At 42.9% G+C, this 24,802-nt stretch overlaps 1 protein-coding gene across 2 annotated transcripts in view; it reads left to right on the top strand.

Moving 5' to 3' along the window:
• The window catches only part of ABCC5 (ATP binding cassette subfamily C member 5), an 82,124-nt gene that overhangs the window by 37,261 nt on the left and 20,061 nt on the right, over positions 1–24,802 (top strand). For both annotated transcript variants that reach the window (XM_061166690.1, XM_061166691.1), the window contains 14 exons: positions 3,996–4,067; positions 6,182–6,306; positions 6,427–6,499; positions 8,100–8,303; positions 9,147–9,290; positions 10,072–10,174; positions 13,527–13,711; positions 14,109–14,255; positions 14,527–14,656; positions 16,142–16,295; positions 16,387–16,515; positions 18,234–18,420; positions 20,109–20,198; positions 22,362–22,551. In XM_061166690.1, the coding sequence (XP_061022673.1) occupies positions 3,996–4,067; positions 6,182–6,306; positions 6,427–6,499; positions 8,100–8,303; positions 9,147–9,290; positions 10,072–10,174; positions 13,527–13,711; positions 14,109–14,255; positions 14,527–14,656; positions 16,142–16,295; positions 16,387–16,515; positions 18,234–18,420; positions 20,109–20,198; positions 22,362–22,551 (1,933 nt within the window). The remainder of the gene's footprint in view (positions 1–3,995; positions 4,068–6,181; positions 6,307–6,426; positions 6,500–8,099; positions 8,304–9,146; positions 9,291–10,071; positions 10,175–13,526; positions 13,712–14,108; positions 14,256–14,526; positions 14,657–16,141; positions 16,296–16,386; positions 16,516–18,233; positions 18,421–20,108; positions 20,199–22,361; positions 22,552–24,802) is intronic.

Below are 24,802 nucleotides of genomic sequence, written 5' to 3'. Positions count from 1 at the left end.
AGAACCTGGTGTATAATAGGTACTCCCAGTGATGCTGTCATCAGCAATTCTATTGTAACTTTATTTTTTAATGAAAGTAAAGGCCATTATGGTATATGATGTTACAGCCCAGGATTAGAGTGTCTCAGAAGTCTCCCTATAGGGAGTGACTACGAGACACTCCAGCTTCAAGGCTTAACCTACAGAATATGACTAGGGGCCAGCAGCGTGTTGAGGGCTGCAGCATCCAGAAAATCCCAGGGGTATATATATCTGCTCACTCCACAGCCATTTGTCCTTAAACTTTTTATTTTGTATTGGGGTACAGCCAATTAACAATGTTGTAATAGTTTCAGGTGAACAGCAAAGGGACTCAGCCATACAAACACATGTGTCCATTCTCCCCCAAACTCCCCTCCTATCCAGGCTGCCACATAACATTGAGCAGAGTTCCTTGTGCTATACAGTAGGTCCTTGTTGGTTATCCATTTTAAGTACAGCAGTGTGTACATGTCCATCCCAAACTCCCTAACTATCCTTTCCCCCCACCCTTCCCCCTGGGTGATCATAAATTCATTCTCTAAGTCTCTGTAGCCATTTTGAGTGCCATCTGTCTGTCAGGCACTGTTTTAGAGCAGCAGAAACCAAAATCCCTGCCCTCTTGGATTTTGCCTTCTTCTGAGCAAAGACAGATGGTAAACAGGTAAAGGGGCTACGAAGAAAAGGGGATGAAGGGCTTGATGGACAGAGAGCAGGTGTCAGTGCAGTTTAAATAGACAACTTAAGGGAAGGCCTCAAACTAAGATTCTGCATGCCTCAGGGTACAGCCAAAAAAAAAGTAATAACAGGCATGATGCTTTTTTTTTTTTTTTTTTTTAAACAAATTGAAGGCTTCTGGCAACCCTGTATCAAGCAAGCCTGTAGATGTTTTTTTCCAACAGCATTTGCTTACTTCATATTTCTGTTATGTTTTGGTAATTCTAGAAATATTTCAAACCCTCCATCAGAGAAGATTACGACTCATTGAAGACTCAGATGATGGTTAGCATTTTTTAGCAATAAAGTGTTTTTAAATTAAAATAGATACCATGTTGTTTCTTAGACATAATGTAATTGCACACTATATAGGCTAAAGTATAAAGTAAACATAATTAATACAAACACTGGGAAACCAAAACACTTGTGTGAATCACTTTATTGCGATATTTGCTTTACTGCAGTAGTCTGGAACCAGACCTGCAGTATGTGCAAGGTATGCCTGTGTTTGAGCAAAGACTTGAAGGAATGAGCCGTGAGAATACATGGGGGAAGAAGAGCATTCAGGCAGCGGGAACAGAGCACAAAATCCCCGAGTGTGTTAATTGTGCTTTTCACAGGAGCAGAGTGAGCGTGGGAGAGAGGGGAGGGTGCTGAAAGCAGAGAGGATTGATGTGCCAGAGCCTTCGTAATGACTTCTGCTTTACTCTGAATGGATAGAAAAGCCACTAGAGGGACTGGAGGAGAAGAGTGATGTGATCTGACTTACAGATGCAGGGAATCATTCTAGCTTCTGGATTCAGAAGAGTGTAGGAGAACAGGGAGTGAAGCCAGGAGAACCAAGGAAAAGCATTAGAGTTTTCTGGACCAAGGTGGTGGTGACAGAGGTGGTAAAGAATGTTCATCTGCCTCACTGGGCGTGGTCTTCAGGGATTCTGATGTGGTGTGAGGCATGTTGTTGTTGTCCAGTCTCCCAGTTGTGTCTGACTCTTTGCGACCCTGTGGACTGCAGCACGCCAGGCCTTCCTGTCCCTCACCATCTCCCAGGGTTTGCCCAAGTTCATGTTCATTGCATTGGTGATGCCATCCAGCCATCTCATTCTCTGACACCCTCTTCTTCTGCCCACAATCTTTCCCAGCATCAGGGACTTTTCCAGTGAGTCATCTGTTTGCTTCAGATGACCAAAATACTGGAGTTTCAGCTTCAGTCCTTCCAGTGAATATTCAGGGTTGATCTCCCTTAAGACTGATCTGGTTTGATCTCCTTGCTATCCAAGGGACTTTCAGGAGTCTTCTGCAGCACCACAGTTCGAAGGCATCAGTTCTTTGGCATTCTGCCTTCTTTACAGTTACAAGCTAGAATCAAAACAGGCAGGAGAAACATCAACAACCTCAGATATGCAGATGATACCACTCTAATGGCAGAAAGCGAAGAACTAATGAACCTCTTGATAAGGGTAAAGGAGGAGAGTTAAAGAGCCTGCTTAAGACTAAATATTAAAAAACTAAGATCATGGCATCCACCCCCATTACCGCATGGCAAATAGAAGCGGAAAAGGTGGAAGTAGTGACCAATCTCCTCTTCTTGGGCTCCAAAATCATTGTAGAAGGTGACTGCAGCCATCAAATCAGAAGACAATTGCTTCTTGGCGGGAAAGCAATGACAAACCTAGACAGTGTGTTGAAAAGCTGAGACATCACGCTGTCGATAAAGGTATAGTCAAGGCTATGGTCGTCCCAGTGGTCACATACGGTTGTGAGAGCTGGACTGTATAGTGAGGCATGTTACACAGATCCAGAGCTGTACTAAAGGGAAACAAAAAGCTCCTAGCTGTTGGAAGTTACAGACAAGAGGGAGATGGATGAGACCACATGAAACAACTAGCATGGCTCATCATTGGAGGGCGTGCAAGTCAGTTTTTTTTGACTTCAGTTAACTTTTAACAGCAGGCTTCTTATTTAATAACAGTTAACTTGAGGCAACTCTATTACATTGCTAATCAACTCTATTAGAGGATTATTTCTTGTAATCAGATAAAGTTTACTCTTTTCCTTTCTATCTGTTGACCCTCCTTCTGCCCTTCACAGTCCATGTTCACATGACAGACCTTTAGCTATTATTCCCCCAGCCCCTCTCTTTAGGGAAGAGGAGGGAAGTTAACATTTGTCTGATGTTTTCTGTGTCCCAGGCACTTGCTTCACTGTTGACATCTTCTTTAGCCACCATTTAGTCATCAGAACAGAGTTTTCTTTGTTAACCTGACTGACCAGAGCAGAGTCTAAGCCTGTGACTTGGTCTCTTTATAACCACTGGTTAGTAATCTCTCAGCCCCCTGGACCATGTCAAAAACTTTGTCAAGAATACTCTTATAAGACCTGTCTGCCTCCAGAATCTGTGTTCTTTCCACAACACCACTCTCCATCCCCTTCCTCCATGCCAGGCTTAAGGCGATAGAGTGTTGCTGAACAAGTGGCCCTGTTAAAATCATCTGTCTGTTCTTGAAAACAGTTAATACTGCCCATGGAGAACTCATCATTTTGCCTGGGGATATTCAGTTAATCACAGGCTTGGTTTTCTACTTTCATGTGGGATTGATGGTAAAAATATGCCCTCAGATTCTTGGAAATGTTTGTAGAAAAATGGGAACAGGGACTTCTCTGGTGGTCTGGTGGCTAAGTCTCTGTGCTCCCAATGCAGGGGGCCCAGGTTCGATCCCTGGCCAGGGAACTAGATCCCACATACTGCAACTAAGACCCAGTGCAGCCAAATAAAAATGATTATTAAAAAAAGAAAAATGTAAACAACAGTGCACATTGCACATAGTTTTTATTCAAAATGATTTTAGACCCTGAGGAAAAAAATCATATAAAATGAAAATAAAATGATTTTTAAGAGTCCTGTCCTCTCTTTCAAAACCATCAATAAAAACAAACAAGTTATCAAAAAGCATGGGTTGCCAACAAAGTGGAAAAGGTTTAGCCCTTTCTAAAAGTCATGTGGGACACCTTAATGCCCGTGGCATATTTAAATTTTCTAAAAGACTTACACATCTATTACCTCAGTGCATCCCCACAGAAACCCTATGATGTGGGTGGCTGATGAGGGAGAAAAGAGGTAAGTGACTTGCTAGATCCTCAGGATGACAGTCCCCATAGTGATGGACTGTCACTAATATTTTTGTTCTCAAAGAAATCCAAAGTCCTTGACATGAATGGACAGTATCCTTTAATAACCTTCCTCTCTCATGTGCTTTGTCCAGGGTAAACTGGTTGGAATCTGTGGCAGTGTGGGAAGTGGAAAAACTTCTCTCATTTCATCCATTTTAGGCCAGGTAAGATTTTGTTGTTGTCCTGGGCATTTTCTGCTTCTTTGTCTGGATCCTGCTTAACAAGAGTCTCAGGAAAAATAGGCTTATTTCCTGAAGAGAGTCAGGAAAGGTGGAAACAAAAGGACCCTTGGTCTGTTATCATGCTCCTGCCACTCCCAGCCTCCACCCCCGACCCACTCCTACCCCTTAACAACAACATTGTATCTGGGATGTGGTTCAGTGGGCGCCTGGACCCATTGATACCCAGCTGGAGTCACTTGTTCCTTGTGCCTTCTTTTATTCAGCACGTATTTATTGAGTGCCACAGGTGTGCCAGACAGTGTGTTGGGGAATGTCAGAGGTCAGGGACTGACAAACGGCAGACTGCCAACAAATGGACCAGCCTCACCAACCTCCCTGTCAGAAAGAGGGCCTTCAGGATTTGATCTAGAAACAAAGACCTACTCCATTTTCAAGCTAACCATTGAAAGAATTATGCCCTCAAGGAGTTCATGGTTTGGTTGGGGTGCTCGGCCTTCTAGACATACTAGCAGAGCCCAAGGCAGTGAGTGAATAGTGCTCAGAGGGCCCAGAAGAGGGCTGTCAGCATTTCGAGTGGGGATCATCCAGCTAAGACAGATTATCTTCTACTATGTTTTAGAAACCAAATAATCAGAAGAATAAAGCAAAACCCCATATGCTTCTAAACTTGGATTAAATGAGCTTGGCTTAGGTGGTTGAGATGAGGATAAATGTAAGATTATTCCTGCTGATGGATAAGGTCCTCTGAGTCATTTATCCATGTTGAGGAAATTAATAGGAGAAGGGATTGGGGAAGATTTTCATGTAGCATCCAGTCTATGGGTTATTTTGTCTTGTTTGGCATCATTGTCACAGTTGGTGGAGCAAAGGTGTTCAGGGTGGTCTGAGGAAAGCTGCATCCAAATCATTGGGAGGGACAGCTCCCCACCCCTACCCCTTCTGCCTTGTGAGACTGTGCAGTGGTTGGGCTCAGCCACTGGTGTTTGCTAAGAGCCAAAAACCTCCTACATAATTTCTGATCATCAGCCAGATTTCAGAGCCAGTGATGAGAGACACAGGTGGACTGAAAGGGAGGGCTGGTGGGCAGCAGTTAAATTGAAAACTGAGTGGGTCTTTGCTTCTGGATCAAATCCTGACAGAGAGGCAGGGGCTACTTGTCAACGCTGCTTCTTTAGAGTTTAACTCCTTATTGGTGGTCTGCATTGTGGGGTGTTTGTACTGTAGCAGCTGGAAGAGCTGGATTTCCACAGTAGACCCTCCAGGTTTCTGAACACTCTGAATGCATTATCTGTGAGAGTGCTTACCTGTTTGTGGGCAGTTGGCAGTATGTTACAGTCTTATGTGTGTCCGCTGTGCGTTACTGTGTTTGAGAGGACAAGCTTGTATGTGCAGATTGGTTAATGAAACCGTTTCAAGCTATAGCATTCGTAATCCAAGACAAGCATCTACTGTTAGTCCCTTCGAAAGGAAACCTGAAAGAGTAAAATGAGTAAATTGATTCATGTCAATCTCTGCAACTGAAAACATAATTCAAAGCACACAGCTTATCGTGTAATCTCTTCACGTTGGAGTGGAGGGTCTGTCACCATTATGTGAATACTCTATAATGCTAATTGATGTCTAACTGGAATTTTTTTCCCCCTCTGGTCCTCATTTTACAAAAGCAGCTGAACTAGCCAACAGGCTGGATTAATTCTGTAGATGAGTTAGCCTGCCCTCATCTTGAGGCAGGGACTAGCTCTAAATCTTTGCAGCATCCTCCCCAGGGGAATTCTGTAAGGGCCTTCTGCTTGAGTTCCTTTAATTAGAACAGTTTGCAGTTAGGAAGAAAGGATGATAAAGTAGCTTATGAGTTGCTGAATGAAATATTCATTCATTCAAGTCATGGGTTATGCTGGGCTCCCATCACACATAAGCAAGGAGAACTTTGATTTTCTTGACTGCTGTGGAACAAAGGTGAGAGCTGGATTTGGGTTCCAAAAGCATCCAAGGAAACTGACTAGACTTTCAACTCCCTTGTGGAACGTGGGGGGTTCTGTTGACTCAGGGTGATGGCTTTGTGTTGTGATGCCATTGGATGGTGTCTGTTTCCCTAGATGACACTTCTAGAGGGCAGCATTGCAGTCAATGGAACCTTCGCTTACGTGGCCCAGCAGGCCTGGATCCTCAATGCCACTCTGAGAGACAACATCCTCTTTGGGAAGGAATTTGATGAAGAAAGGCAAGGAATGTTTGGTTTCTGTCATGCTTTCCTCTTGGCCATGTGAGACGCAAGGCAGCCCACGTCAGCAGGCTCTACCCCAACCATGCCCCTGACTCTGGGTCTTCTTGTGTCCCTCAGATACAACTCTGTGCTGAACTGCTGCTGCCTGAGGCCTGACCTGGCCATCCTTCCCCACAGTGACCTGACAGAGGTACAGGCCTTCTGCCCCTGGTGGGCCAGGGTGTTTAGCGGAGAGGATTCTGGTATTTGGGGGGCAGAGCTGTACCAGAACTGCCTCCTAGGCATGCAACTTAAATTGTGGGAGAAGAACTTTCACAGGAGTTTTGCTTTCATTGGGACTTTATGTTAGGGACACATTTGTTCCTTAGGGCAGGGATAGCAACATTGCCTGTTTTAAGCACATAAATTTCATGTGTTGTGGATTTTAAACAAAATCCCATTGTTGGTTCACAGTTCATATTTTCTGCACTATTCATATTTAAAACCATTACTCAATCATATGCCTGTTGAGATTCTTTGAACTTTCTTCTGCCAACCTCTTTTTACTCATGTAACTCTCTAGAGAGCTGACTCCCTCTAGAAAGAAAGAGGCCTTAACATAAAGCTGCCTTTCTTTGCTTCTCTGCCCTTGAGTAGTCCCGTGAGGCTTGTCTTTGGAACTGGCTCTCCGTGTTAATGCTCATCTTCCATGACCTGCCCTTGAGGTCTCTGGGGCTGACTTATATTCAGTTGACTTCTGTTTAAGCCCTCAAACCAGATTGGAGTGGTTTGATTAATTTATTGGCTCTCAGATCCCGGTCCCCTGATTAGCAGCACATCAGCAACATCACTGCAGACTCTCAGCCCCACCAGAGACCTACTGAATCATGACTCGAGAGATGGGGCCCCCTCAGTCCATTTTAACAAGCCCTGCAGATAATTCTTATATATGCTCTTATTTGAAAACCTCTGAATTAATTGAATTTTTTTTAAGGACAAGATTTAAGAAAAAGACAGAGCCAGTTACTGTTTGACAATCGATTTTTTTTCACTTAGTAACATTTATTAAGTGCTTGTTATATGCCAGCTGCCTGTGCAGAAGCTTCTGGGGGCACTGGGAATATAAAAGAAAAGGACAATAATCTGTATCCTCAGCAAGCTTACAATTGGGAAAGACATACTGACAAATAGGCACAAAATAAGGTGATGAAAGAGTTGCCTTTCTTTTCGGTGTTAGTGGAGAAGGGGAGGGTAGGCTTCACAGAGGAGAGGATGCCAGAACTGAGCAGACAAGTACAGGAGAAGGCATGACAGTAGTCAGGCGTGTTCATAATAGACACACAGTTTAACTGAGCTGACACACCTGCTCAGATCCCAGGGTACAGAAGGGGCATTGACAGTGGAGGCTAAGAGTTGCTGGAAAGCCAGTTGGTAAAGGGCCTGCTTTGTCTGCCATATCTGGGGGCTTAGATTCTGTCCTTTAGGACTAAGCAAGATGGTCAGCTTTGTGTTTTGGAAAAGTCATTCTGCCCATGGAGAATGGATTGTAATGGGGCATCCAGAGGATGTGGTAAGGCTCAGACACAGGGTTGGTTAGTAACCAGATAGTTGTGGGAGAGGAGGAGGCAATTTGGGCTGATACCCCCAGTTCTGGTGTGGGCCCTAGAGGATACAGTGGCATTCCATCCAGGTGGGGAAATGAAGAGAAGGAGCTGGTTTGGGTGGAAGAGAGGAGAAGTGACTGAGGCAACCACTGAGTGTTGTTTTGGACTTGAACTGGAGACTCCCTTGTGCTTTCTGGGCTCCTGTAGATTGGTGAGCGAGGAGCCAACCTGAGTGGTGGGCAACGCCAGAGGATCAGCCTTGCCCGGGCCTTGTATAGTGACCGAGATATCTATATCCTGGACGACCCCCTCAGTGCCTTAGATGCCCATGTGGGCAATCACATCTTCAACAGTGCTATCCAGAAGCATCTCAAGTCCAAGACGGTTCTGTTCATTACCCACCAGTTACAGGTATGTGCTTCCTTCCCCAGGCTACCCACCTTGACTTGGGCAGTCAGAAACAGGGAGGCGGGCTTGGTCCAGGTACCTTCATGGGGCTCCTTGAAGTCCCTGGAATCATGGTGTTCCCTTCCTCAGCAAATAGCCTCCTGGCTCATTGTACCAATAAAGCTTGTTGTACCAGATGGCCATCTGAATCAGAGATCCTTGGAGCAGGTTAGCTTCTGCATATAAATCAGTAGGTAAAAGGGCTAAGAGGAATAGGCTAAAAATAGAGTCTGGGTAAGAGATAGTTTGGAAAGCATTGTGTTAACATCTTTATGTGAGTGGGTACTGTTTAGGGAAAACAAGCTCTTCTTCCTCTGCCATTCCATAACAAGCAGCCACTTCAGAGAGCAGCTCAAGGAGGTTGCCATCTGCTTTGCATATGTTTTCAAGTTTAGGGGGCTAACCCCCCATTCTGCCACAGAATTATGTGTACTTCTGCATTTAGTAAAGGGATGTAAAGTTTAATATAAGACTGTGTGGCTTCATCAGCAGATTTATATCAAAAACTGGAGAACCTGCTTTTTGAACTACATCATGAGACAGGATAAACTAAAGCAGGAGTTCTCAGTCTTAGCTCTCTGTTGTGGGGGCCTGTCCTGTGCATCTCTGGCATCTATCCAACAGATGGCAGTAGTACCCCTCTCCCCCCACCCCTCAAATTGTAACAATCAAAAATGTCTCCAGATATTGCCAAGTGTCCCCTAGGGGGACATCTCCAGGTGAGACCTGCTGAAGTAAGGTGTAGGCGTTTGGATGTATTCGCACAAATAATCAGCCACACTGCATTGTTCCTGTCTTTGTCTCCAGTACCTGGCTGACTGTGATGAAGTGATCTTCATGAAAGAGGGCTGTATTACAGAAAGAGGCACTCATGAGGAATTGATGAATCTGAATGGTGATTATGCTACTATTTTTAATAACCTGTTGCTGGGAGAGACACCCCCAGTTGAGGTAAGATTCGCGTGGTGTGTGTGTGTGTGTCTTTCTAGTGAGAGACACTTGTTACCATAGTGAATGATGGAGGAATCTCTGCTGAACTCATTGTCTGTGTCTTGCTGGCAGGGGCCCTGTTTTCCAATGACCAGACTACTATGCTTTAGTCCACACACTGGTTCTGTTCTAGGAGGGCAGGACTGTGGAACTAGAGAACCAAGGTCTTCTGTCACTGAGAATTCACCAGTAAGGCAATGACAAGAAGGGTGTGGGCTCATTGTGTGCTATTGCTCAGTCATACCTTAATTTCTTAAACTCCATTAAATCCTAACCAGAGTATTGTAAAAGCCCCTTTCTTAATAATCAGATGAATAACGTGGCAGGGAAGAGACATTAAATCCTGCATACATTTGACAATTATCCATGGTGTCTTGGCTGCCAACTTGGCACTCATTAACTAGCACTGACTGTGTCCCAATTACTGGTTTACGCACTTTATAGATGTCATCCAGCTGATACTTTGCACAAGTTAGAGTGGATAAGAATAGCATAAAGTCTACTGTGTTTGGAATTTAGGTTTTTAGTGACTTTGGGGAGAGCAGGGTCTATGGAATGGTCAGAACCCAGACCTCAAAGATATCAGGACTTGGGGAAGTACATAAGTTAACTTTTAAGAAGTTGGACGTGTCTCTTTTCAATAAGAGCAGCAACTCCATGGATGATTTGCTAACATGTCCTTTGGACATTTATCTGAATGGCCATATCATGATAACTGGAGACACTTTTTTTTTTTCATTAGATTAATTCAAAAAAGGAAACCAGTGGTTCACAGAAGAAAACACAAGAGAAGGGTCCTAAAACAGGATCAGTAAAGAAGGAGAAAGCAGTGAAGCCAGAGGAAGGTAATGAACCTTTTTGAGAATTGACATTAAAGTTTTTGCTTTTGTTTTGTTTTGGCATTTTATTTGTATATATGTATTACATCCCTAGAAAAAGGATCTCATGGTTTTCCCTCTAGTGTGTTTTCACACACTTGCTTTTTCGTGGTCCATAATGCCAGATGAGATTGTCAGTACAATGAAAATGATGGGATGGGGGCTCCCGTTTTTCCACATATTTGAGTTGCCCATCATATCTGGGGCTGATCCCTTTTCACTTGTTTAACCTGCCCATGAGGTTCACAGCAATTTTCCCAGCCCTGTGATCATCAGTTAAATTTGCCATTATAATCACACTTCACCATCAAGTCAAAACCCTGATGATGACTGTGGCACATGGACTAGTAAGAACCTGGTGGTTGCCTCTCTTTTTGGCTTTGATGATGCTCTTGAGGTCATCAGCCAGCCAGGGCATTCATGAGGGCCAGCATGGCAATGCAGAAAGATGATGTAAAGTGTGTCATTAAAGTTTATCAGAAATTATGCTGTGTAGCAATTCATCCTGCCTGATAATCATTGTCTGTTGTGGAACACCTGGCCTTATATTTCTAGAATAACAAGAATCTTATATGATTATTGGGAGACCATGAGGCAACTTCTGTTTGCTCAAACAGACCAAGGCAATAAAAATGACCTTTACTCCTATGCCTTTTTTTGCTATGCAGAGTGGAGTGAGGTGTAGGTAGTCATTGTTGAGTCATCTTGACTAAGGAAAAATTGAATCATGGGTAGAGGTATACCTTTCTTTCCTGTGATTCATCTCTGCTCTTTAAAAGTCATGCCAACCAAAGCAGAGGCATGCCAGCCCTAAGAATGCCCACATCCTCAGTTAACCCCCCTCTGCCCCCTCCCCTGGTAAAACGATCACTCCTTGGCTGGTCCCAAGCAGGCAGCAGCAGAGCTATGGAGAAGAGTTACAGCCAAGATTTCTCCTACTTGATTTTCCTACCCAGACTCCTTGGTCCTGTTTTTTAAACTCTTCATCTTATCAACCAAAACAAATCTTGAGAGTTAGAGAAGCTGTTTGCAATACCTTAGGCGTTTTCACTTTTGTAAATAATAAATAGAAATGCATTCCTGTTTTAAAGTTATTTCTTTTACCTTCTCACCTGACATGTTGAATTCAGGACTTTTTTTTGGTTTGCCGTGTTGTTTTCATTTCCTTGGTCTTAAAACTGCAGCAGACATTGGGTGTTAGTAGTTGACCTTACTGATTCTTTTCTTTCTTTTAATAAGCCCTGTATGAGCTCTTGAATTCAGGTGTGATTGGAGATACCTTACTCTCACAAAGCAAACACAGCACAGAAGGCTGAGACATCTGTCAATTCCTGCCACAGGCAGTAGGAAAAAACAGAATGTCTTTAGGGGACATGTGACCTAGAGACTCTTGAGGTAAAGTGCTGAGGCCTATGTGGCTTGTTCCAAGATAATTACATAGCATGTGTGATAAAGAGGCACAGGCTTCCCGTGGGGCTTTCTCTGTATTCTCTTGTCAACATCAATCTCCTGGGAGTCCCTAGAAAATATCCTTAAATGTTTTTTCTCCTCCCACAGCCAATCACCCCATCCATCTGAATTTACTTCCTGAATACTCCATCCACATGGCCACAACTCTGGTTTTCAGTCAGTCATTTCAGTCGCTCAGTCATGTACGACTCTTTGTGATCCCATGGACTGCAGCACGCCAGGCTTCCCTGTCCATCACCAACTCCTGGAGCTTGCTCAAACTCATGTCCATCGAGTTAGTGATGCCGCCCAACTATCTCATCCTCTGTCATCTCCTTCTCCTCCTGCCTTCAGTCTTTCCCAGCGTCAGGGTCTTTTCCAATGAGTCCGTTCTTCACATCAGGTGCCAAAGTATTGGAGCTTCAGCTTTAGCATCAGTCCTTCCAATGAGTATTCAGGACTGATTTCCTTTAGGATTGAGTGGTTTGATCTCCTTACTGTCCAGGGGACTCTCAAGAGTCTTCTCCAATACCACAGTTCAAAAGCATCAATTCTTCGGCGCTCAGCTTTCTTTATGGTCCAACTGTCACATTCATACATGACTACTAGAAAAACTGTAGCTTTGACTAGACAGACCTTTGTCAGCAGAGTAATGTCTCTGCTTTTTAATATGCTGTCTATGTTGGTCAGAGCTTTGCTTTCAAGGAGCAAGCATCTTAATTTCATGGCTGCAGTCACCGTCTGCAGTGATTTTGGAGCCCAAGAAAACAGCCCTGGTTCTGGCCTTTATCATCTCCCACTGAGACTGTTACAGTTGCCTCCTTTTAAATCTGTCCTTCACATGAACAACTAGGAGATCTAATTAAAAACAGGAGACCAGCCAACTGCCTGGGGCCTGAGTCCTTTCAGTGGCTTCCCAGTTTCAAAGCAGCATTTTTAAAATCTTTTTCCTGATGTGGCACACATAGAAAATCCATTCTTTGTCTGAGATGCTGGGACACATGAAAGAGATTGCATGAGGTGGCTGGTCTGGCCATCCCAGGCCCATCTTCTACAGTAGGGCTGGGAGTCAAATCTCTACACACCCGTAGCCCATTCCCTTGAGAAGTTCTTGTCTGAAGGATAATGTTGAAATGCCTTTATCCTCTGACCACAGCCTGCTTAATCAGCCTTATCTCCTGCCACTCCTTAGGCACACAGAATGTTCTAGCCATGCTGAATTGGATATCTGTGTACACTGATTTCTTGTTTCCTCATACCTACACCCATCATTTCCCCATCTGGCTGATTCTGGCTTACCTTTCAATATGGGGATTTTCCCTGGCAGTCCAGTGGGTAGGACTCCACACTTTCATTGCGGAGGGTGCAGGTTCAGTCCCTGATCAGGGAACTAAAATCCGAGTCATGCTTTGCAGCTAGAAAAAAAAAAAGACACAATATGGACTACATAGAAAGTCTCACCTGGAACCTCCCTGCTAAGCCCCTCACAGCTCCCCCAAGTAGGTTAGGTGCACTTCCTGAATGTTCCCATGCTGCTCTGCAAGTATTCCAGCATTGGAGTTAGCACATTTTATTATAATTTTGTACTTATTTACCTGTTTGTGGATGATCTGAGCCAGATCTCCTGGCAGGGACCTGGTCTTAATCCTCTTTGCCTCTCCAGGGCTTATTCCTGGGCCTGGTTCATAGTAGGTGCCTAATAGATAGATATTAAATGGATAAATGAATGCTCCTTGAAAGGGGGAAATAATTCCAACCTAGAGCTCTGTGAAACTGTAGGCTCTCTTTGGCTCTACTCTTCTACAGGTGACTTCATTTTAGAAAAGCAGCTTTTCCTTTCTGAATTCGTGTTTCTCTTTTCCTCACCTAGGGCAGCTCGTGCAAATGGAAGAGAAGGGGCAGGGTTCTGTGCCCTGGTCAGTGTACGGTGTCTACATCCAGGCTGCTGGGGGCCCTTTGGCGTTCCTGGTCATTCTGTCCCTTTTCATGCTGAATGTGGGCAGCACCGCTTTCAGCAACTGGTGGTTGAGTTACTGGATCAAGCAAGGAAGTGGGGTAAGATTCCTCATTGATGGGAAAATTATACGTCTAATAATATGGCCATCTCTCCATATTTCCTGACTCTTCTTAGGGAAAGTGCTCTAGATTTCTGTTAAAGGAGGTAATTAACAAAGATTACCCAGGATTAAAGAGATGAGTCCCTAATGTAACCTCACCAGGTAGTTGCTCCCTGACCAACTCACGGAGCAGTAGCGCTTACCAGGTGCACACCTATAGGCTGTCTGTTGTCATTAGAGAAGAGAGGGGGAACAGGCAAAGGCTGCTTTGCGTTTGTCTCCACCAGCTCCCAGAGTTTGTATCCTGTACCCTGCCTGAGCCAAGAGTGGGCCCTGACAAGGGCTTCTTGGATGTCCCTGAGGGTCTTGCCTCACAGAACCTTGCTTCCAAACAGAACACCACAGTGACTCAAGAAAACAGGACGTCTGTGAGCAACAGCATGAAGGACAATCCTCTCATGCACTACTATGCCAGTATCTATGCCCTCTCCATGGCAGTCATGCTGATCCTGAAAGCCATTCGAGGAGTGGTCTTTGTCAAGGTATGCACTGGGGCCTCTGCTCCTCTTCTCACTGGTGGCTGTGTGGTCAGGCTTCTGCCTGGCACCTCTTGGGTTTATTCTGAGTTGGGGAGCTCCTCTGAAGCAGGATGCCTCTTGCCAAAGTGACCTGCATCCTGTCAGCCTCAGCCCTTTCCGGTTAGCCACCTCCTTCCTGCACAGCCACTTGCCCTTCTCTGGCTTTGGACCTGTGGAATAGTTACTGAGCCTGCTGAGTCCTGGGTCTCTGATCGCTCTGTACTTTGCTCCTCAGGGCACATTGCGAGCCTCCTCCCGGCTCCATGATGAGCTTTTCCGAAGAATCCTTCGAAGCCCTATGAAGTTTTTTGACACTACCCCCACAGGAAGAATTCTCAACAGGTTTTCCAAAGACATGGATGAAGGTATTTCTCACTGCTTCTCTCTGTGGTACTCCAGAGCATGAACCACCCAGCACAGTGGCTGCAGGATTTGTATCAGGAACATGTTAGCTTGGGCATTTTCTCCATGTTGCAGTTTGTCTTTAGGCTAAGGACCTATCTAATTTTTCATCTTTCATGTGAGCTCTTATTTGATCTTATTTAACCTTAAAACCAGTTCAGAGGGCTGAGCATAAAGGCTTTGGACAGGGTATCTGAGAGTCCAAAAGACATATTTACCTGTGGGTGGTGCGTAGGTTCCTGGACACCTATAATCTCTTGACAAGTTTGTCAGATACTGATTGCTTCTTAGGCTGTGCCAGCACCAGAACTTAAATACACTTGACCCTTGAACAACAGGTTGGTTGAGTCTGAGGATATGAAACTGTGGATGAGGAACCACATCTATGGAGAGCTGACTGTAGATTACATGCAGATTTTTGACTGCATGGGGGGTTTGTGTCTCTAACCCCTATGTTATTCAAAGGTCAGCTGTACTCCCATAGCCCATAATAATAGTGATGCTACCTGACATTTTTTGAGGGCTTACTGTGTTACAAGCAGTTTTACATGCACTATCCTAGCCATCATAGCAGCCCTGTGAGGTGTGGGTATCATTTTACCCACTGAGCATGGGAAAGCTGATGTCTAGAAAGGTTGACTTGCTCAAGATTGCACAACTATTAAATAGCAAGCTGGGAATTGAGCTCAAATCTTTTTGACCCCAGAATGAATGTTTTTAACTACTTACTATGCTGCCTCCATAGAAGGAGTTTGTTTCCGGTGTTGATAGGCCAATGTATAGCTATGGCCAGAGGTAACAAGAGATCAAAACCATCACTGATACACAAAACAATGATACATATGTGTGTGACATGATCACATTTGTATTAAACTCACATATGCACAGATGAATAGAAAAGAGACTGAAGAAAATCAGTGGTATCAACTTGTCTCAGATTTGTATGAAAATAGGTGGGGGAAGATGTCCTAAATGGGCGAAGAAAATGTTAACTCTTAGAGGTTCTATACTCTTCCAGTTTTTGTGTTATGTTTAAAATTTTTGTGTATGTTTAAAATTTTCCATGAAAAGTTTCTTAAATGTTAGCAGCAGTTCATTTATATTGGTAAGGATAAGACTATGTTTATTTAATTTTTTGCCTATTTATTTTCCAAATATTTTATAGCAAACATATATTACTTTGCAAAATGGAAGAAATGTTTAAGGGGGTTGGGCAGCACAGTGATCCAAAAAGAGGGCACAGGTGAGAAAGATCGCTTAAATGCTCTTGGGACAAGAAAAATTAGAGCAACTACATTACCAGATTTTTCTTTGATCAGACTGTTTAAAAGACAAAAAAAATCACAAATTTCAGATATGGCTTTTTGGGAGCCTCTTTTTGTTTTTTAAAAATTCTGGCTGTTTGTGGATCCCAGCATCTGACACATGTTCCTTTACCGTTTCCCCAGTTGACGTGCGCCTGCCGTTCCAGGCCGAGATGTTCATTCAGAACGTCATCTTGGTGTTCTTCTGTGTTGGAATGATTGCGGGAGTTTTCCCGTGGTTCCTTGTGGCAGTGGGGCCCCTTGTCATCCTCTTTTCAATTCTGCACATTGTCTCCAGGTAAACAGGAAGTCTTTGTGTCTTTCAGTGCAAAGGGTGAAGCCAGAGTTGCCAGTCCACCCCTCTGACACAGAACTCTTTCTATCTCCAGGGTCCTGATCCGAGAACTAAAGCGTCTGGATAATATCACGCAGTCACCTTTCCTTTCCCACATCACATCCAGCATACAGGGCCTTGCCACCATCCACGCCTACAACAAAGGGCAGGAATTTCTACACAGGTTAGTTCTGTGGGGGCCAGAGGGCTCATCAGGGAGCCAACATCTCAGCATTTAATGAGAGTTTAAGAAGCCTTTCAAAGAATTGGGGATTATAAAGCTCATTACAAAGAGTATTAGTGATTTAATGATCTCTGCTGATTAAGATTCACTTGCTTGGTGGAACTCCCTTCTGAGCAAATGGGAAGACAAAAACAGATTTGGAGTCTTTATTAGCTTTCGGTTCTGAATGGCTATATTTGATAGAGTTTGCTCCTTTTTTTTTCTTGGAAAAGTAAGATATTCATAGACAATAGATTGACATTTTATTTAGCTGTTAATAATGTTTGTGTGAGAAATTTCTGTACTTATATAGTCATTGTGGAGATTTATGTTAACTAGAGTTTGAACTAGACTAAATGTTCTTCAGTAGAGGACTGGTTAAATAGGCTGTGGTGTCCCCGTATAATGGAATATTATGTGACCCCTAAAAAGAATGAGACTGCTTCCTACGTACTGATGTGGAATGATTTCCAAGTTAAATTAGATGAAAGAGCAAGATACAGATGTGCATGTATAGTTTGCTCCCTTTAAATATGTGTCTGTAACATTTAAAATATCTGAAAGAACACACAGGAAACTAATAGCTGTCACTGGACAGTAGAAGTGAGTAGCTGGAGGAGGGCAGGAGAAAGACTGACTTTTCATGGTAAAACCTTTTGTACCTTGTGAATGTTCTGTCTTATAGAGTATGTAGTTCATTCCAAAAATTAAGTAATTAACATTAAAAAGTAACTCTAGCATAGGAAGGTTTGGTTAAATAATTCTGAAAAATGTATCCTAACTTCAAGCAAGAAAAAAGGAGAATATGTTGACTGTGTACATGTGTAGGTATGTACCCACATAAACAGGAGGGCATTGGAAAAAATACTGGGAGGAAATGCAGCAGAATATGGATTCTGGTTTTAGCTGAGTGGTGAGAGTACTGGGATTTTACATTTCCCTTTTTTTTATTGTGTTTCCTAAATTTTCTCTAAAGTGCACATATCTTCTTATAAGGAGGAAAGAGATTTTCTTTAAGACAAAGTATCTTTGCCTACCCAGGCCTCCCACTTTGGAGTTCGAGTTTTGTGTGACCCCAGACCCTCAGGTGGGGTGAGAGCTGCTCTCTAGGACCCCTGATGACAGAGGGTCTCCCTCCTGCAGCGACAAAGGTTGTCTCGGTCTTTCTGTTCTGGTTTAACTCACTCACTGCCTCTGGTGCTTTGCTCCACGGCCTTGGGAAACCAGTCTGTCAGCAGACCATTTCCACGTTCTTGTATTCAGTCCAAGAGTCTTTTTCCTGCTCTTGTGCCAATTCTCCAGTTTGCATTTGTAACCTCTCTTTCCTCAAGAAAATGACCACTGACCTAAAACAATTCTCTAAAGCTTAAACAGCCTCTTTATTTGGTCTTCTTCCCTTCTGCTTTCCCTGTGCTGTTGAAGTAGATATGTTTTTCCTAGTATCTTGAATATGTTTCTTTCAGAGGGTAAAACTAGAAACCCCCCATGTCTTCCTGTGTGTGGAGCCTGGAATACTCTGCACTCCTTAAGTTTCCGTATCACTCCTGGTTACAAGCAGTAGTGGTGTTACACTTTAGTATTAGCCCTCTACCCAGAACTCACCAGTGCTTTCGCATCCTCCATGACCAGGGTTGTGTGGCACTTTATTTACTTTATTAGGTGTTCTGTCTTCCTCACAGGTACCAGGAGCTACTGGATAACAACCAGAGTCCTTTCTTCCTGTTCACTTGTGCGATGCGGTGGCTGGCGGTGCGGCTGGACCTCATCAGCATTGCCCTGATCACCACCACTGGGCTGATGATTGTTCTCATGCACGGGCAGATTCCCCCAGCCTACGCAGGGCTTGCCATCTCCTATGCTGTGCAGGTTAGTCTTTGGGATAAGGGCATTGTCTTTCTCATACGTTGGCCTAGGAGAGGCCTGGCAGGTGGCTCTACCCTAAGCTATTGTTTTACCTTTGGCTCCTAGAGCTTCTCCCCATCTGCTTTGGCAGTAGCACTGTGGACTGGTACACAGTCAGCCCTCCGCATCCCTGAGTTCTGCATCCATAGAGTCAACCAACTGCAGATCAAAGATATTTGGGAGGGGAAATTCCAGACAATTCCGAAAACTGAATTTACTATAGATGTACAACTATTTATGTAGCACTTTGTATTTATAGCTATTTACCAAGTCTTTACATTGCATTAGGTATTATAAGTAATCTAGAGATGACTTAAAGGATACAGGAGGATGTCTGTAGGTTGTAGGCAATTACTAGGCTATTTTATATAAGGGACTTGAGCATCCTTGGATTTTTGACAGAATCCTGAAACCAATTCCCCACGAATGCTAAAGGTTGACTTTATGGGAATAAAGGGATTTAACTCTGTTGCATGTGTTTATGAAGTAGGTGCTGTTTTTTCTTAAATAAACAGATTTTGAAAATTGTTTTTTAATTGTAGATTTGTGTCTTCACTACTCTTTCTTCTCTGGCCTCTTCCTAGTCTTCTAAGAAATACATATCCTCAATATACTACTTCTGTGTGTTTTATTTTCAGGCCCCAAATTTTCCCAATACTGTTACATACATAAACATTTTTAGTTCTTAGGGATGGTTGAAGATCTTCAAATAGCTCAAAGAACAACTGGGAACTTAGCACTGACTAGATAGTTAAAGATGATAAAGAATTGTTACTAACTTTTTCCAGATGTGGCAATGGTTTTCAAGGAGACTTTATATTTTAGAGAGATAGAAGCTGAAGTATTTGTGGATAAGACTTAGGCTATATGAGATTTGATTCCAGATATATGAAAGGATGGGGTGGTACAGATGAAACAATGCTGGTTGTAAGTTGGTAATTTTTTTAAGGTGAATGTCTGATACGTAGGAGCCCGTTATACTGTGCTCTCTATTCTTGTATATGTTTGACATTTTTCTATATTGGAAAGATAAAAATAAGTGGCCAGAGGAAACCTAAGAAGAGATCTATATCTTTACAGATACTCAAAGGTATTTGTCCATATCTTGCAGACTTAACTTGATTCTTGAAGGGCTGGGGATGAGGGGTGGGAGAAATCTGTGTTATATATACTCTGTTTCAGAGTACTGAGTCTGGGGTACACAGACTGGGGCTCTGCATTCAGTTTTGGCCCAGCCTCGTTTCTGTTGACCTTCCTGGAAGCATTTTCACTGCTGCTCACAGGTTGATACAGTCTCCATTTATTGTGGCTGCTATATCCAGGTATAGGTACAGTCATGAAGCCCAGAAGTTATTCAGCTACAGCTGAATTTCTGGAAATGTAAAAACAGACAGAAAGCCTTTAGGTATAGAAAAGTTAGTGCCAGTACTGCAGTGCGACCTGAATTCACTGAGAGTTGCAGTTGACTGGGGACTATTAGGCATTGTCTTAAACACTTAAAGAATGATCTCGTCCCTAAAGCCAGCTGCTGTCTATCCACAGTTAGTTCTCACAATTGAGTTGTGATCCCTTAGATGAAGGAGGTTTGCTGGCGTTCCCTTGGTGTATATTAATAATAAATTCTCTCTTGGATTGTTGTTTTCCATGATCAGTTGACAGGGCTGTTCCAGTTTACTGTCAGGCTGGCATCGGAGACAGAAGCTCGCTTCACCTCAGTGGAGAGGATCAACCACTATATCAAGGTCAGGCTCCTACAGGCCTTCTGCTGCAATCTGATTTTTCATGCAGCAGTTTTACCCTTTTACTGCCTGGAATGAATGTCCCAGGAAGATGCTGGTTTTCTCTGCCTCATCTTGTCCCACAGGAGAGGCAGCAATCTCTCCAGTATGCATGGAATGCAAAAGAGAATATCATAAGATTTTCTAAGTATATTTGTGAATTGTGTCTGATTGAGAGCTCACATTCATCAGCTAATTTCCAAAGTGTTCCTAACCTCATTAATTCAGTTAAGCAGACTAATGTAATATTTTCCTTATACTATTTAAAACCAGCTGTTATTTCAAGTCTTAGTCTAGTTCATTTGGTTCTTAACCAGGGATGGCCATCAGAATCTCATATGGAACTTGAGGCAAAGACTAACATGGGCCTCATCTCTAAAGATTCTGATACAATAGGTTTGGGATAGGACCCAGACTTCTGGAGTTTCAAAGGCTCCATGCCTAATTCCATACTGTGTTCACAGTTCAGAAACCAGTTAACTGTATTGGTACTGAGATGACCCAGCTCTTCCCACCTTCCCCCAGGAACCCCTGCAATCCTGCAGTGGGACAGTGTCTTCCTCCTAGTTCAAACTCTGAAAGCAATTTTCTGTAGAGAGAAGCAGAGTCCTGAGTAGTTAACATTCTCACGTTGAACTCATTTCTCAGGAGTTACCTATTTTGCAAACTGCCCAGAGACTTTATCTTCATTTATATTATTTACATGGGCAGAATACATTTCAACTTCCAACTATAATGTTGACTTAGAAACACTGTTTTGAAGAACTGCCTTTTCACTGAGAACTAGTATGTTATGTAACTGCCTTTTCTAGCAGAGACATGTCCCACTGATTTGTTTTGGCAATGAAACTGATCAGTTGTAGGATATTTCTTAAACTTATAAATGATTATTATCAGAAAGAATGGCAGATAGCTAACTGATCAGTTCAGTTCAGTTCAGTCACTCAGTCGTGTCTGACTCTGCGACCCCGTGAATCACAGCACGCCAGGCCTCCCTGTCCATCACCAACTCCTAGAGTTTACTCAAACTCATGTCCATCGAGTCGGTGATGCCATCCAGCTATCTCATCCTCTGTCGTCCCCTTCTCCTCCTGCCCCCAATCCCTCCCAGCATCAGGGTCTTTTCCAATGAGTCAACACTTCTCATGAGGTGGCCGAAGTATTGGAGTTTCAGCTATCTGATAAACCTGCTAATAGCCGTTTATGTTTATACATGAGCCTCTTGACTGGGTGCTCTGGTCTGTGGGTAGTTTGTGAGTGTTACATGTTGTGTTTGATTTAGTATCACTATTGGTGTGGGTCTCTTGCTGGAAAGGTCAGGGTGATGGTCAGCCATGGTACAGAGTGTACTTTGCACAAATCAATACATTCCTGAGAACTGGTTCCCTGCTGCCCATCCACAACCTGGAAGCCTGTCCCAACACAAAGTTTTAGACTTGAGTCCCTACCCCAACCCACCAGAGCACTGCAGTCTTTGACCTTTACTTCCCTGTGAGGCTATAGGCTCCATGACTAATCACCAGAGAGTTTTTAAAAACATGGGGAGGTGTGACTATAGATGACCAAAATTACCCAATAATTATTATTAAACAGCATTTTTAAGCTGGAATGGATTTCTAAAATCATCTAATCCAGTCCCTAGAGTTTACAGATGAGAAACTAAGACAAAGATTGAAGAATTGGTATATCCAGTTCACACAGCTGTTAGTGGTAGAGTTGGGATTAGTGTCTGAGTCTCCTGGTTTAACTGAGATGGCTCAGGATGCTGGGCTCTCATTAAATGTTCCATGAATGCTAGTTTTGCTCCTTTGGGTTTAGGCCATTGGTTTTCAAATGATGGAACCCTGTTTCAAGGGGAATGTTTTCAAAGAATTCCACTAAAATCTGCTGTGGCTGAAGAGGGATAGAAGGCCATTGTAAACTGCCAAGGGTAGAGGCAATTGTTCTCTGTCTCTCTCTAGTTTATTGGTGATGAGTGTTTACTGCCAGGGACTCTTTCACAGCAAGGGAACAGGGCAGCAGCTGTCTCTGTTGTTGCTGTGGGTATCCTGGTCTTACTTCTGTGACAACCTTGCAGCTACCCTAGAATCTGTGGTCAGTCTGAACTGGCCTTTTCTGTCTCCCCAGACTCTATCTTTGGAAGCACCTGCCAGAATTAAGAATAAGGCTCCCTCCCCTGACTGGCCCCAGGAAGGAGAGATCACCTTTGAGAATGCAGAGATGAGGTACCAAGAAAATCTCCCTCTGGTCTTGAAGAAAGTGTCCTTCACCATCAAACCCAAGGAGAAGATTGGCATCGTGGGTCGAACAGGATCAGGTAAGGATCACCTCTCTGAAGAAACGTTTAAATCAACCAGAGTCAAGTTTAAGGCCCATGATTTGCTGTTTATTGAGTATCACTCTCATCTCTTCAAACCAGATTCCTGTTAGATGTGTAATTAGTGTCTCAGGTCTCTGAAGCCACTTTTTGAGGTTTATTTTCAACACTGCTTCAAAACATTTAATATTTTTTTCTAATCATCAAAGTATACATTCTCAATGCAGAGCACTTGAAACGTGTCAGTTCAGTTCAGTTCAGTTCAGTTGCTCAGTCATGTTCGACATTTTGCAACCCCATGGACTGCATCACGCCAGGCCTCCTTATCCATCGCCAGGTCCCGGAGCTTGTTCAAACTCATGTCCATCGAGTCAGTGATGCCATCCAACCTTCTCATTCTCTGTCATCCCCTTCTCCTCCTGCCTTCAATCTTTCCTAGCATCAGGGTCTTTTCCAGTGAGTCAGTTCTTCACCTCAGGTGGTCAAAGTATTGGAGCTTCAGCTTCAACATCAGTCCTTCCAATGAATATTCAGGACTGATTTCCTTTAGGATTGACTGTTTGATCTCTTTGCAGTCCAAGGGACTCTCAAGAATCTTCTCCAATACCACAGTTCAAAAGCATCAATTCTTTGGTGCTCAGCTTTCTTGTGGTCCAACTCTGATATCTCATATCTCATATCCGTCCATGACTACTAGAAAAACCATAGCTTTGACAAGACGGACCTTTGTTGGCAAAGTAATGTCTTTGCTTTTCAATATGGTGTCTAGGTTTCTCATAGATTTTCTTCCAAGGAGCAAGCATCTTAATTTCATGTCTGCAGTCAACATCTGCAGAGATTTTGGAGCCCAAGAAAATAAAGTCTGTTACTGCTTCCATTCTTTCCCCATCTATGTGCCATGAAGCTATAGGCCCAGATGCCATGATCATAATTTTTTGAATGTTGAGTTTTAAACCAGCTTTTTCACTCTCCTCTTTCACTTTCATCAAGAGGCTCTTCAGTTCCTCTTCACTTTCTGCCATAAGGGTGGTGTCATCTGCATATCTGAGGTTATTGATATTTCTCCCTGCAATCTTGATTCCAGCTTGTGCTTCATCCAGCCCAGCATTTTGCATTATGTACTCTGCATATAAGTTAAATAAGCAGAGTGACAGTATACAGCCTTGACGCACTCTTTCCTAATTTGGAACCAGTCGGTTGTTCCATGTCCAATTCTAACTGTTGCTTCTTGACCTGCATACAGATTTCTCAGGAGGCAGGTCAGGTGGTCTGGTATTTCCATCTCTTGAAGAATTTTCCACATTTTGTTGTGATCCACACAGTTAAAGGCTTTGGCATAGTCAATAAAGCAGAAGTAGATATATTTCTGGAAACGTATAGCAAAGTACAAAAGGTGAAAGGTACCCATTATTCCACTACCCAGAGATAATTAACTACTAGTATTTTGGTGGATATCTTATTAGGCTATCAACAAATGTATTTTACAAAAATGTGGTACTTTTACACACACTGTTTCATGGCCTATTTATAAAATTACTACATATTTTCCATGTCAATTAATATTCTATGACATGCTTTCTATGTAATATGACATAAAATTCTGTTTTATGGATGTACCATAATTTATATTAACCCAGATCCAATTGAAGGGCAGTGAGTTGTTGTCAATTTTTCGCTTTTAAGAATAGCACCACAATAACATCCTTATTTCTATGAAGTCAAAATATACAAAAAGCTTAAGGTCTTTGTGATGTGTTACAAGTATAGTCTCATATTTATTAGAAGGCAACATAGCTCTAAATAAGGAATCTATGTTCCTTTGAAGACAGAAATTTAAAAAAAAAAAAAAGACAAATTATTTTCTTGATCTGACATCAGTTGTAAATAAATAGAAAATAGGCCATCATTTTAGGCATTTTAGTTCCCTACTATTCTTAGAAGTGTGTTTCTTTCCCTCTTTCTTTCCTGAATAACATTTCAAGATTGAGTCTTGTCTTCTTTCACTAACCTGTTCACCCTTGTGTAAGAGTTTTCTCTGAGTCACTTCTCTTGAGCTTTCTGGGCTCTGCTCCCTTGGCATCAAAACTCCTTTAGCTTTTTTTTTTCTAAAAAGTTAAAAAAAAGTCTTTTCTAGCCAATTTACTTTAAAGAATGTGGTAAGCAGAAAAGAAAAAGCCATTTCCTGCTCCCTCATTGAAGGCATTATTTCATGTCAAAACAAGATACAGCCTCTAGGTTTTTATACTGGAGA

Source organism: Dama dama, chromosome 19 (genome assembly GCF_033118175.1).
Source record: "Dama dama isolate Ldn47 chromosome 19, ASM3311817v1, whole genome shotgun sequence".
NCBI classification, from domain to species: domain Eukaryota; kingdom Metazoa; phylum Chordata; class Mammalia; order Artiodactyla; family Cervidae; genus Dama; species Dama dama.
Note: the sequence above shows the minus strand (reverse complement) of the source record. Positions and strands in the feature narration are given on the sequence as shown.